General features: G+C 36.8%; 2 protein-coding genes across 4 annotated transcripts in view; one reads left to right on the forward strand and one right to left on the reverse strand.

Annotated features, from left to right (window-relative positions):
• LOC118279065 (uncharacterized) overlaps positions 1 to 15439 on the forward strand; it is a 595270-nt gene that overhangs the window by 369916 nt on the left and 209915 nt on the right. The gene's annotated exons all lie outside the window — the stretch shown is intronic.
• The window catches only part of LOC118279231 (facilitated trehalose transporter Tret1-like), a 118615-nt gene that overhangs the window by 36105 nt on the left and 67071 nt on the right, over positions 1 to 15439 (reverse strand). Inside the window, exons 1-2 of one of the 2 annotated variants that reach the window (XM_050698409.1) lie at positions 6322 to 6391; positions 5235 to 5441 (exon numbers count right to left, since the gene is read on the reverse strand). In XM_050698409.1, coding sequence (XP_050554366.1) covers positions 5235 to 5339 — 105 coding nt within the window. In that variant the 5' untranslated portion in view covers positions 5340 to 5441; positions 6322 to 6391. Of the gene's footprint in view, positions 1 to 5234; positions 5442 to 6321; positions 6392 to 15439 lie in introns of those variants that run through there. The other variant, XM_035598823.2, reaches the window with a different exon arrangement.

The raw sequence follows: 15439 nt of genomic DNA on the forward strand, positions 1-15439 counted from the left end.
CTAATTATAAGTTTGAAATCGCCAACCGGCATTGACCAAACATGGTGATTATTGCTCAAACGTTCCTCGAGAAGAGGTCTTTGGTCAGGAGTGGTGACTTATACTTAATTTGCCTATTTGTAGAGATAATGGCAAACTATTTAATGTAAAGGAGACTCACAATACAGCAGTGGACTGTTGATACATGATGTTGAACTGAACAGCAATGAGAATAAAATGAAATGTCAATGGCGATAAAGGTGTAAGCATCAATTGTGTAGATGTAAACAAATTGCTGGACGTTTACAAGATAGCCTGGCACCATCTGTTGCGTGTAGTGTCGCGACTAACGTGTAAACTGTCTTGTTTGACCTGCTTCTCTTGTATATGCGTGCTGGAAAACTATCAATGAATATCTATAGAGTAGATTCTGTTTGGGGTGCTTTTCAACCAGAAATGTGCTATGCTACGTTGCTGTGGATGCGTTTGGCTTCCACCAATTATATTCATTGGTAGATATAGCTTAGTATTGGTGGAAATGGACTCAGCTAAGCTATGTTTTTATATGGAATGATGAAGATACAACGCATACTCGAACTCTGCATCTTCTCGCATAGCAGATCAGTGGAAACGGTCACATAGTTTCACAGCTTAGCTCACAGTGTTTCGAATTCGATAATTACAGAATAGCTGTCCTGAACAGTGTCGAAATGTTGGAAATTCAAGACAAATAAACATAACACGGTAAATATTCCGTTTTAATGTTTTAATCATAGATCAAACACATCTTGGACGTAATTGACATTCAAACATTAAATTATTTTAAATCTTTTCATACATTCGTTTAAATTGGAGCACGAAATAAAAATTTTATAATAACAGGTATTTATTAAGACCACCATCTGAAGATCGGTTATTTCAAATTGATATTACGTACTAAATAAAAACGAATAAAGTGTTTTATGGCAGTATTTATGGAATTACGCTCCGAATCAACCGAAACTCCATTCTACAGCCTACGGCAGTGAACTAGTCGCTTTTCAAATTGATTCTAATAGCCGTGCATTAAGAGGTGATAGCTTATAATTTGGACAGCTCCGGCTGTTGTGACATTGCGTAGACAAACTAGTGCAGTACCGCCCTTTCCTGTCATTTTGATAATTAAATAAATTATGGTGTGTACGGTTCAGAAGTTGTGTGTAAATAGTAATCAATTTCTGGTAAATATTGTCTTATGAATAAAATTAATGACCAATTTCTATAAAAAAAATGTTTGACTTTAATCGACGATTAAAGTGTGGGAGAGCCATGCTTCGGCACGACGACGGGCCGGATAGAATGGAGTGATACCACGGTCTCACAGAAAACAGACGTGAAACAACGCTTGCATTGTGTTTCGTTGTGTGAGTGAGATTACCAAAGATTGGCCCCCTTTCCCAATCTTCCTAATCCCCGATTTCCCCAACAACTCTTAAACTCCTAACCCCCAAATGGCCGGCAACGCACTTGTAACGCCTCTGTTTCGAGTGTCTATGAGCGGCAGCGATTGCTTACCATCAGGTGATCCGTCATCCGTCTGAGCCGAATTCGCGAATTAATCGGTGCCCCTGGAAAAAGCTCGAATCGAAAAACAATTTTTTTTTTTTAGTATTTCGATTCACTTTTAACACTCAAACTATTATATTTAGTCTACTAAAAACTTCAGTCTACCTCCCTAAACAAATAAAACAGACAGTACCTATCACTCATCTAACCGGGCACATTAGCCATGTATTTCCTAGGCACCCAGGCGATGTAGGAAGTGCCTAGGATTTATAGACCCTCATTAAGGTGACCGCTTGAAGTATGTCCGTGGTTGAGAAACCGGCTCAGTGGCTTTAGGTGTCGCTGGACAATTTCTTCGCGTTCCTTAGATGGTTGGTGACCATTGACCATGCAGGAATGAAGAGTGGCAAGCAAGGAGGTTTTGTTGAATATCTAGACGAAATGTGTTTGTTAAGATGTCGTGTTAGTTGTGTCATTTAGAGAACGGCTGTGTTGTTTTTCGTGATATTTGATTTTGTGAGTAGATGATAGAGAGAATCGAAGTTTTTTTCTGGACTACTGTAATATTGCAAGCATTTTGGTTGTTTTTCAATTCAACGATTAATCACACTAATATTATAAATGTGAAAGTTTGTTTGTTTGGTTGGATGTTTGTCTGTCAATCACGCTGAAACTACTGGAAGGATTTTGATGAAATTTGATATATAGCCAGGGTATGAGTTGACTTGGATTATAGGATACTTTGCGGGCAAAGCCTGTGGCAGAAGATATTTTACAATAACTTTAAGATCCTTCTTCTTATGATCAAAAGCCCGTAAGATTTCACTACTGGTCTATGGGCCATTTCTACAAAGGTGGGGTTTGGTTATAGTCTCCACGCCCGGGAATTGGATTTGAGATTATTTTCAAAAACATTAAAAGTTATATCAAACAGGTATCGATATAATATTTACGATACAAAAATCGATAAAAAAATACATATAAGAAAAGCTAAGGATTTTATTACCTTACCACCTTAATGTCATCCTATCGAATATTTTTTGAACATTATAATAATTGTACCGGAATGTACCAACTTTCTTTTTACTCCGTCCTTGTTTATGAGATAAATGTCCCATGGCCCATGTCCCATGGTACGTGTTAAGATACAAAATGTGATGGGACACGTACCCATAGTCACACGTCGAACTACACAAACCAGTATATCATGGTCTCGCTTTGTATGATCTTTCCGCATATTGACAGGTCAGGTTATACTGGTTGTGTTTAGCTTGATGTGTCGTGTGCACATACAGATATACCTACATGGCGTTATTGATCGCTTTGTCGGGCACCATGTGTGAATTGTGGGCTAGTGATGTGCGTTGTATGGTGTGTCGATATCGAGGTGTGAAATTATGATATTGTTTTTTTTTGTCGATATGCTTTACGCGGTGTATCGATGATTCGATATAAAAAGGTTAAGAATTTTCGATATAGAAAATTAACAAGGGAAATTATTTAAGCTAGAGATAAATAAATACGTACAATTTACTGTAACTCAAAACTAAAATTTTCTAAAAATTTTAGGCAAGTATTGTTTAAATTGACAAATTGTTAAAATCTTTAGTTTAACGCAAATCGTTTTATAGTTCAATATTATGAATTTTATTTATTTCGAACAAAGACATACACAACACATGAATAAGCTAAGTTATTTGAATACAACATAAAGTATCTATTGTTGTTTATCATAGAAAAATGTAAATAAAAAAATAAACATACAATATTTACGCAATACCTTATCAAAACTATGTCACCGATTAATTTCGACACCCCTAACCCATATTCTATTTCGGCCAATATATCGACCTCGATAAACTTCCCGGGGACAACCCTACTTGTTCTATCAGAAAGCGTCCGCTAGACTCCTAACATTTGGACGGGTCAATGACCGACACACTGCCATACATTCTATCCCCTTCAAACAAAACTACCAACACATACCAATCAAGCAAAATCAAACCTTATATCAACGACATAAAAGTCAATGCAACTGCAAAATAAAAATTCGGTGTTGACAAATTTAATTCCTCGTTCCTGTCATTGGATATTGAACTTTAGCTCTACAGTAATAAGAGTGATGTGATGTTACTCGCATAGTAACTATTGGCCCGTGTTACTGTCACTGAAATTGACAGATTGTGAAACGAATTTTTAATGTGTGTAATTTCGTATTAAAATTGATTATTATTATATTAATTAAGTTGCGAGTTATAATTTATTAGTGTTATTAAATAATAATATGGGAAGTTTAAAGTTCCGGGTTTTAAAATAGTTTTCTTTAATTTGTATGAAAGTATGTATGAGATGGTTGATGGCTAGTGATGCACCTGTTTTGACTGTATTAATAGGTTTATGATTGTAGCTTTATGTTCGTGACCGTTTTTCTTGGCAACACTGTTTTAAATTGGAATTTAGAAATGGTATTAACTCCAGCTGTTGATATTGACTGCACTATTTCTTTTTTAAAGTTGTTTGATATTTAAGCTGGTAAACGAGCAGACGGATAACCTGATGGTAAGCAATCGCCGCTACCCATGGACACTCAGAAGCGTGACAAGTGCGTTGCCTTTTAAGGGTTATGAATTTAAGGGTTATTGAGGAATCTGGGATTGGGAAGGGGGTAATTTCGATAACCTCACTTACATAACGAAACACAACACAAGCGTTGTTTCACGTCAGTTTTCTATGAGGCCGTGGTATCACTCCGGTAGAACCGGCCCATTCGTGCCGAAGCATGGCTCTCCCACATTTATGCATAGTTTTCTATTTTAGGCATGCAAGTGGTGCAATCTTTGTCAAAACCTCACCCGAAATCTTGACGTTTAAATGACATCTGTCAACTGATACGTCTCATTAGACTGACACACTTAGCTTTGCGTTTCGCGGTGGCGCTGTCAGTCAAGAGAATTGTTTAGGCAACTGTCAAATTCAATACATTTAACTTTAGTTCCGTGTTTCGCCACACGCATTTAATTTTGTAAGTGTGTCATAGATGTAGGAAATGGGGGGAGATCGTAAAAGGTGTTGTGTTAGGAAAAGCTGACAATTTTATGGGATTTGTTATAAAAATACTAGCTGTGTAAAATAACTAAGTTTTTGAATGTTTTATTGTAGCTTTGCGTTGATTGGTTGTTAGTGGCGATACATAACACATGGTATAAATTTATTTTAATATCTGCTTTGGGATTGAGTTTTTGACACTTTTATTGAACAAACATGAAATTGGAATAAATGTGTGAAACTGTGTCCCATGTTTTTTTGTAATAAAAGGCACAATTTACTGGGTACACAAACACATTCGCAATTTAATACTCTGTGTAGATATCACAAAAATAATTTTTATCTCACTCATTTTAATTATTATATTTTTAGGCTTAATCATGTACTTATTAGACAAGGAACTCGAATAGTTTCAAGCCATGCTAGAAGCTCATATATATAAGCAGCATTTAATTTAACCTACAAATTATTATCAAAATGAAATCTTTTACTACTGCTTTTGTTACATCCGTCTACTCGATAAAGGATTTTGACAAATAACAATTAACACATTGAAGGCTGTGGTGGTCACCGGTGACCGACGTTAGCGGAGGATTTGCCTTCAACAGTTTTCTATTGGCAGTCAAGTCTTGCCAGTCAAAGACTTAATTCAGATAAAGACTCACCTGTCTCCTATAACTGTTTCTTCCATCGTTAGACCTCATCATCATGATCCTGGTCTCAGGAGTAATGTTCGTCATTTTACCACTAGCACACACTTTCTCGCACATAGGTAGACAGTCCAAGAGTCACTGTTCACTGTTCAATCACTTGTTCGTCACTTCCCAGCTGTCAGGCGGAGTGTGGTATCATTTTGTGTCGATATTTTTTATCTGTAACAAAAAGAAACATGGCGTCAGGTTTAGCTGTCAAAATTTGAAAATTGAACTGTCAAAATATTTAAAAAATATTATTACAATTGTAATTCATTGTTGTTGAGTTAAAAAAGATTATAAAAATTGTTATAGTAATGGAATGTCTAAACAGTTATCTAGGATTTTTATTGCAAATTTCATTTTATTTTCTTATTTTCTTGCCGAATGGAGAAAACGATTGCAGTTTCTTGCTCGTTCTTCTCCATTCAAAGCTACACTTTTGGAACGAGCACGTAGCTTCACTGACGGATAGACTGACAGACTATTATTTATTTCTGTATTTGTACCTTAATATATAGACCATAAGATTTAATTGGAATAAATGATTTGTCTTTGACTTTGACTCTAATCCGAAAGTTCGAGAAAAAATAAGATTATAGGAACTATCTTCTTCATACGATTACCTAATGCACACGAGTTGTTTTGATTACAAAATAAATTAGCATTCCCAATAACAAAAATAAAGTGCAAATAAGATTTTCATGTAAACAAATCTAGACTGCGATCATACCTAACCTAAGCAAAAATACTTCAAAGAATCATAAAACAAAATACATTCACTAAAAACAATTGAAGAGAAAAGAAAAGAATCTTATATTAACACAAACAAACATTTTAAAAAATCAGGTAAAAAATATCGACTAGCTTATGCCAGCGGTTTTTCCCGACGTTTTTGTGAGATAAAAACTAGCCTACAAATTATCCCAAACAGTACTATACCCCTGTTGCAAATTTCGTCCCGATCCCCTCAGCCGTTTTGACGTGATTGAGTAACAAACATTCACATACAAAAACTTACAGACTATCGCATCTATAACATAAGTAAGATCACACTCACTTAGTGCAGGGCTTGTGACACGAGTACTCTCATCGCCGGTTCTGACATAACTACAATAAACTGACTACTAATTGTCTGTATACATACATACGTTACAAATAGATATATATTATGTACATCTATAACTATTGTGTGTCACACAGCATCCAACGAAAGGGGGAAATACGAGATGACGTTATGTCGTATCGATGGAAATTTTCGGTAGTAAATTACACATTTTATTGATGTTAGATAGATAGTCACATGCGAAAAGTAGTAATTTAATTGGGAGACTTTAAAATTATTATCAAATCGTCTGTTAAAGGCAAGGATGAGACCGAATCTCCTCTAAAGACACAGCTAGACTTAGAGGCTGCGAAATGTATTATGGATCAAATGTGGACAAAGCCGCGAGTTACTATCACACACACAGCTAGCAAATTATCATTAGTGTTGTTTTTCCACCGAAGATGTGATAGCTAAGCTGTGAAATTGTGTGACCGTTTCCACTGATACTAAGCTATGTAGCTATGCGAGGAAGATGCGCTGCCGCAAAGTAGCTGTATTAGGAATATGCGATGTATCAATAGCAGGTAAGTCATCCATAGCACACATCTTTCCATATAAAAAACATAGCTTAGTTGAGTCCGTTTTAGTCAAACGCATCCATAGCAACGTAGCATAACACATCTGTAGTAGAAAAGCACCCTTAATTGATAATGCGATTTTCTCATCCGTCTTTTAGAGATGTACCAAGTTCTTTATGACTAAAGAGTCAAACTAGTAAGAGTCTGACACTACCTTTCGCCTCGCCCAAAGCACGAGAAGGCAATGGATGATTTTGCCAGTTTCAAAAAAAAAGACTAACGACTAGAGAGTCATAAAGGGCATGGTACGCTAGATGTGTTCCACTATTGATTATCAATCAAAACAATTGCTGACAATTCTCCACGATGACGTCAGAGAGTCAGAATGTGTGTTGACAATACTTTTACTGCATAATACCAATCAACCAGGAAACATGGCGAAGTAATGTTTTGTATTCAAAGGAATTAATAACTGAAGGTTATTGTTTGATGTGATACTATGTAGAATAAGGTTTATTGTAGGAATTTATTGTAAAGTATTATTATTAATATTGTAGAGATGCCTAGCGGGTTACCGGGACTCCGGCTCTAAAAGCAGAAGTAGAAACGGTGTGGTTTTTAGTCAGTATGAGTCTGACACTCCCTCTCGCCTCACCCAAGGCGAGAGAAGTCAATGGATGATTTCACCCCTCAAAAAAATTGTTATAATTTACATGAACAGAATAAGAGACAAGTATAAAAGAGGGATATAATTATTGTTTGTTCGCAATAATCTCCAAAACTACTAAACCGATTTAAACAAATCCACATCTATAACGGTACACCGTAGGTACATGCGATATGGGTTTGCGTGAATTAGCCTTAATTATACAGCCTTTTTGAGAGGAGAAAATTATCCAATGACTTCTCCCACCTTGGGCGAGGCGAGAGAGAATTTCAGACTCTTACTGACTAAAAACCACCCCGTTCCTAATCCTGCTCTTCGAGCCGGAGCCCTGGTAACTCGCTAGGTAATGCGTATTCCTTCAGTATACAGAATCAATTATTTATTACACTCGTGAAACACATGAGTAAACACAGTTAAAGCTATGTTTAAACACGCTATTACTAGTTTTCCGTCATACACATAATTGGGAAAGACCAGGTGAGAAATTGGCAAATCCTTGCATAGCACTAAACTTACTTATTATATTTAAATACTGGAAGACAAATATTGTCGTGTCATGGAGCATTTAGCGTGATTAGCAGTTACAATCTGTGTGTCTGGCCCACTGAGTAGTAGTTAGCAGTTACAATCTGTGTGTCTAGCCCACTGAGTAGTAGTTAGCAGTTACAATCTGTGTGTCTGGCCCACTGAGTAGTAGTTAGCAGTTACAATCTGTGTGTCTGGCCCACTGAGTAGTAGTCAGCCAGGCACGGTGGTAAGCCTTGTGCCAGTTACCGTTTCGTTGTCGCCAAATATTATTTTTGCTAATAATGTGTTACTACGTGGATAATTATAGAGTGGGAAATGTAACTGGTACTACCGTACTCAGACTCAGACTCAGACATTTATCATATCGATCATAGAACGTCCACTGATCAACATAGGTATCTCCCAATGACTTCCAGATAGGCCGTGACATTCTCAAAAATTTTTTGGAGTGTGTAGAGATTGTAAAATTAATCGGTATGAAAAAGTGCACATGAAATGTAATATTAAAGAAAATAAATATAATAACCCTGAAAAGTAGAAATTTCAATGAATTAAAGCCTTATTAAAATCTTACTCAGTTCAAAATGTCCTGGCGTATTTGAGTTACAAACGTCCATCCAACATCACAAACTATCGCATTCGGTTATATGATTCCTAACCTTTCAGAACTACACCAAAATATCTACATTACATTAGCCTTGCCTTTGTTATGCAACGTTTTCTAGAAGCAACAACACAATATAAACTGCATGATTACCTATCTTTACATTCTGTAGCGCAATCATTAAGCCACCCACACCATCACATTAGTCCAAATGTTTACACGATCGGTTCCGTCCAATTTTACCTCATCCGGCGTCTCAGCGCTTGTTTGTTGTTCATCCTGATCAATGGCAGTTGCGTTTGTATTGTAATCGTGTAAATAAATTAAAATATCCGCTCCGTCTTAATGCTCTATTGCATTTCCTTCTATTATGACTTATTTGGATTTCGTGACTACAGCGAGATGTGTTAATGTAGTGCAATTTAGGAATGAATGGTCGAATAGTGTGATCGTTACGTGATGTGATTTTTGGATGTGATTCACAAATCACGTCAGATGCGTGTATTGTGTTAGACAAAAGATATTTTGAATTTTCAAAACTTTGAATATCATCGGAACAATTTTAATTCGTGTGCACAGAGATTAAAATTGTTCCGATGATACATAGAACACAAGTCAAATGGCGAAAAGTAGACAAGATATGGCAATAGATAGTGGGCGTATTTACTTCATCATTATCATCTTAAAGTGATTTGATTTGATCTTAGCGTTATCTCAGTTACTTCCTTTCATGGCTCGAGGTCCGCTTTCCGGCTTTTTTCTTTCCACTTCGCGCGGTTTTTTGCATCAATGCTTGCGTTGTGTCAGTGAGGCTCAATTACTCCCCTTTCCAATCTTCCCAATCCCCGATTCTCCAACAACTCTTGAATTCCTAACCCCCAAAGGTCGGCAACGCACTTGTATCCTCTATAGTTTCTTAGACTATAGTTAAAAGGTATCAGACTAAACGAATAAGACTTGATTTATGTCTTTGGACCACCCTGCAATAGGGGGTGTTGGTAATGTCAAGATGAAACGGAAAGAAGGGTGGGTCTGTTATATGTTACTGATTAATTGCACCTTTGGATTTAAATAGACGTAATTGATTACTTTAGTATGTAAAAGCAAGGGGTAGTTTCTAAATAGACTCGAGATTGATACACTAAATTTAAAAATCTTCATTCTATTTTTCAAAAAAACTACTATAGAAAGTCATGTAGTAAATATGAAAAAGCGTTTTACTATCGAACGAGGCCAAACCTTCAAGAAAAGAGCGTATTCCTTTTAAAAGGCCAGCAATGCACCTGTGACTCCTCTGGTGTTGCGGGTGCCCATGGGCGGCGCTGATCGCTTACCATCAGGTGAACCATCTGCTCTTATTCCATAACATAAAACATTTCAACTTTATTCCGTAAGGCACTTTTGTCACTATTCCATAAAAAAAGCATTTTAATTTTAATCAAACGCACTTTTGTCCCTAAATCAAATTCCGATTTAGTTTTAAGAGTGTTGATATAGAAAAACAACGTCACTAAGAGTGTTGAGAGATCAGTGACCTGTTTATAATTTAGAACTACTAGCAAAACAAACATTAAATCTTTTATTTTCGCAAACATATCACAACTAGTCGCCAAATTCTAGACGGAAAAACCTTTACCGTCCACAGTACGTCGTCATCGGTACGCATCGCATGTAGGCATTGCCGATGATGCGGTCCGTACGATGCGGATCAGTGGACGCAGTTGTATGAGTTTCTATACAAGACAAACTAAAATCCGTTGCGTGCGATGCGTACGATGCGGGCCTGTGGACGCTTTCCTTTAAAATACACGTTTGCAACGAAAAACTCCGAACAAAAATACGAAATACTTTTTTCGTTGATAATAAATACTGGCTATTTGTAAAATTAGGGTGGAATCTCGTGGCCCACGCGTGTTTAAAAATGGAATCTCTGATTTTAACGACAGTTCTTTTGGCGGGCGAATGTTTTTAGGGTTCCGTAGCATATTCCATTCCTTGTGAAACTTTAGGGTCTACATAGTTGAAACGTTGTAGGTTGATTTTAATAACCGTTATCAAAAAAAATGTGTCTAGCTGGGTAGTTGGGTACTTTAAAAAAGACATTAAGGTTCCTAAAGCCATTTTTCGTCAAAGTCAATTGATTGAATGATTGAAGCTTCCAAAGTGGTGATTTGAACGAGATATCATTATTAGTTTTTAAGAAATACATTTTCAACAAAACGCATAATATTTACAAAAGTCGTAAACCAATTTTTTTTTGTTTCTAAAACTTCGAATCTTCTTGCTGCTACGGAACCCTTCAAGGCGAGTCCGACTCGTACTTGGCCAGTTTTTTCGCTTTTGCGTCCAAATGTGTGCTTTGATAAGCTTGGGCGTAATTTTCCTTTTGATTTCCCTCTTTGAAGTCGGTAGAATCTATCATACGTTCGTTTGCATGTGTATATTAGCTGTTTATTTACTGGCATTAGTAGATTCGACTGATTTTGTGGACATACGTGTGTTTCATCACGTATGCCGTTCACTGGATACACTTCTAGATTCTGTTTCTACTTGCTAAGCTGTAAAACTATGTGACCGTTTCCACTGATACTAAGCTATGTAGCTGTATGTAGATGTGCAAGAAAGATGCATAGCTCGAGAATGCAATGTATCGATAGTACTGAAGCTATTCATAGCACACGTCTTAAAATTCTATATATATTAAGAATACAGTAAAATTATTGAAACTGGCCTTACAAAATGACCCTTTACAAAACATAACCACTTTTATTCTATGAAACGGGTCAATGACAAACGAACAGATACGCCAAGCAATGAATGCCAAACATTATATGTATATATACATCTACACTAATAAATAAAATTAGAGTGTCTATTTGTAACATTGAAATAACAATAATAAATATGAATATACATACATACGATACGATACATTCACCAAAATAATATTTTTTTCAATTTTTGTCTGTATGTCTGTTTGTTCTGGGTTATCTCTTAAACAGCTAGCCCGATTTTGATGGGACTTGTATTAGCAGGTCCCTGATGTACTGAGAAGTAACATAGCTACTTTTATTTTAGAAAGAAAATCAAATAACTAAATTCTATCAGGTGTTATTATGCTACGCAGACGAAGTCGCGGGCAACAGCTACTAATTTAAATATAATGTCCATTAGTACAAGGATATTTACACTATAAAAACTTATACTTTTGAACCAGCGATTTATGTTCATAACGTAAATAATCATAGAACATGTTCATTATAATATTTATCGTTATGTTACTAGAATATAACATCTGTCAGTTCTCTCTACGTCTGTATCGAAATTATGGTTATAGTACGTTATTTATAATTATTTAGACCAAAAAATATATCTTAAATAAAAACCCGAGACTCTACACTATGATTTTACTCTTCTGTCGTGAGTGCGTTTACAAAATAATGTACACGTTACACCTAAAATAATTAGAAGCTTGTTACTGGAGTGTAAACCTCCTCTATATAAAAGTGGTTTGCATGAATAATCTCCACGCTTAGCAGACGATTTGAAGATCCTACTTTTAATGGATCAGGTTTATCAAAGAGTGCTGCTGCCTGGTTTCTATCAAATGTCAAAATTTTCGAGGAGGGATAATCATTCAATAGTGTCCGACTCTAACTGACTAAAAACCACCCCGTTCCTACTCCTGCTTTTAGCCGGAGCCCCGGTAACCTGTTACGTTGTCCGCAGTTCCGGATCGGGCTTTAGCCCTACTGAGCCTTATCTGTGGCGGCCTAACTATTTGAGGCCACTCCGACTGTACAGTTAAATCGTACGATGTAGCCTGCATTAGGGTGGTCAATTCATATTATGGATGACTGTTGATGAAGCGAAAGAGGTGTACAAGAATCATAGCAATTGGCGTTCCATAGTCTTCGCCTACCCCCATGGCAGGCAGGCATGAGATTATGTTTGTATATACGTAATTCATATGATTCAACTATGTGTCATCACCTAAGCTAAGCTTACTTGTCAATACCTAATACCCTAGCAAGATTTAGGTCGTGGCGTTAGATACGTCGACACAGATTATCACCACGACCTGTGATCTCCGTGCTAGGCAGATATGTCGTATCAAACACCTGCATGTCTCTGGTGACGGAATTAGGTCACATCAGATGAGGGGCGATTGTATTGTCATTATATCGGATTGGATTTCAACGTTTTAGGTATTAGTATGTTTGTAAGTTAATTAGTTCGATTTTTTGAGTTGAGTAAAGGAATATTGAGAGTTCTTGGGTGACAAAAGTCGAAACGTGGGTGTTACATAATACATATACCAATTATTGCACCTCTGCCTACCCCGTGGTAAATAAAAGGCGAGTCTTAAGTTAAATGAAGGACATTTACCTAGTTTGTATTTCGCAAACTAACAGTCTAGTCACCTGATGGTTAGCGATCAGCGCCGCCCATGGACACCCGCAACACCAGAGGAGTCACAGATGCGTTGCCGGCCTTTAAAAAAATCTCGGTTTCAATACCCGGACCGGATACAAAATGTAAATAAATTAATAGTACGAGTATGTGTTTGGAAAAACCGACAAAATACGTCGACAAAACGTTGTGATTATTTATATTCACGCTATGTCTAGGAACAGTTATTTGACTATCGTCACAAACCGCGCTATGTCTGCAAGACTGAAATAACTAGCCAACTGCTCGTGTTTACGAAAATCTAGTCTCTTAATCTTATAGGTATAAAGTCGATTTAGATATACTACTCCTGATTTCATCTCAGAACTCATAACATGACTGGTGAAAAATAAATAAAACTTTGTATAAATCGTATGGGGAGACCTCTTACGGCTTAATTTAAACCACATAGGTATTTTGTTTTTATTTTAGCTAACGATATACGAGAAATGAGCGAAATAGGCCCAGTAGGTAAGCCAAAAAGTAATTTGAACACTCTTTACAAATACGGCAACAGTTGCGCCATATGTCCGTAACATTCCTAGACAACCTACAACATTACAGCTCTTAATTACTTGGTTGGTTGGTTATGGTTTACTCACGTATATTAATAGAGAAAAGCTCTACTAGTTTCGAGTCACAGAGGGGCTCTTTATCATGAGCAGCGTGCACAGTAGGCTGCGCGACGTCACCATGTCTGTCCATTTTTAGCTAATATAGTATGTCTTCACGATAGTTATCATAAAAATATCACAATTAAATTAAGTATTATTGAAACGCACCATCTATATTCCTTTGTAGGCATCTTTGCGTTTTGAAGTAAATTGAAGTCCCGTACTAATAACCCTATCAACAAATACATACCTCACGCACCTCAAACATTAAGTTATGTCTTCATTAACACAGTAACCGAGTGTCGTAAATCTGAATCAATAATAATACGCTCGCAATTAGCTCGCAATCGTAACTCGTGTGATAGTACTGCATAGGGAGGTAATGTGGGTGATTATTCATGTACTGGCTACTTTATTGGCCACTCACTTGCGTAATTAGTGGTGGACACTTCGTATGTATTGGTAATTAATGGTATATAGGTAGCAGTAATACTAATAATATACTACCTAATGTGAAAGTTTGTAATGTATATGTTTGTTTGTTACTCCTTCAAGTCAAAATGGTTGAAGGGATTGAGATGAAATTTGGAACAGGGGTAGATTATGGTCTGGAATAAAACATGGCTACTTTTTATCCCATAGAGACATAATATAAATGAGATATCGCCGCCGCCCATGGACACTAGAAACACCAGAGGCCTTAGAAGATTGGGAAAGGGGTAATTGGGCCTCCAGTAACCTCACTCGCACAACGCAAGAGTTATTTTTTCACGTCGGTTTTCTGTGAGGCCCATTTATGAAGAAGCATGGCTCTCCCAAACTTAAATATATGAAGAGGAGGCACATAGTTTAGGTGGACTGTCACGAGCTACAGATTTTTGTAAAAAAACAAACTAAATTTACAAAAGCATGTACATTACATAGATAAGTAAATAGAGACTACATATACTATATTATGTTAGTAGAATAAACTTAAATAAAGGATTTAAAAACATTGACACAGCCACGTGTTATGTACAATATGCACAAACAATAGAAATCATAATTAAAACAATTGATCAAACAAAACGAACATATTCTTAGAATTTGTCGCGACATTTCAAACAATATGACACATGCGTCGGTGGTGTAAGGCCGCGTTTCGATTGAAGCGGAGCGGGGCGGAGAAGAGCTTAGCGGTGCACGAATTGACCAATCACTATGCTCGAAATCTCCGCTCCGCTTCAATGGAATCAGCATGAGCGGGGCAGAGCAGAGCTGAGCGGATATTCATAAAAATATATAGCGAGACGATGCGGTGCGGAGGGCAGCGGGGCGGTGCTATGCGGAGGACAGCGGGGCGGTGCGGAGCAGCGCGGTGCAGTACTGTACTGTACTTAAGACAAGGATAGTGACACTAACACGACGCCAATGCTAACGTGTGACAGAGACATATAATCGAGTACCGAGTATTGTCGAATAAGCACGAAGATTCACGAAGTAACCAAAAAGGGATGTCCAAGTAGCGTGTGTGAGGTTGTTGTTTATCGATTTTCTTAAAATCGATTACTACGAAACAAATTACTTATCAAACAAAAATATATTGATGTTTTAAATTTTCTTAAACAGTCGTTACTCAAATAGTCGTTAATGATAATTGATATTCAAGTAAATCATAACTTTCAATTGAGAAAATACTTTCTTTTAG

The sequence above is a fragment of the Spodoptera frugiperda genome, chromosome 14 (assembly GCF_023101765.2).
Source record: "Spodoptera frugiperda isolate SF20-4 chromosome 14, AGI-APGP_CSIRO_Sfru_2.0, whole genome shotgun sequence".
Taxonomy (NCBI): Eukaryota; Metazoa; Arthropoda; class Insecta; order Lepidoptera; family Noctuidae; genus Spodoptera; species Spodoptera frugiperda.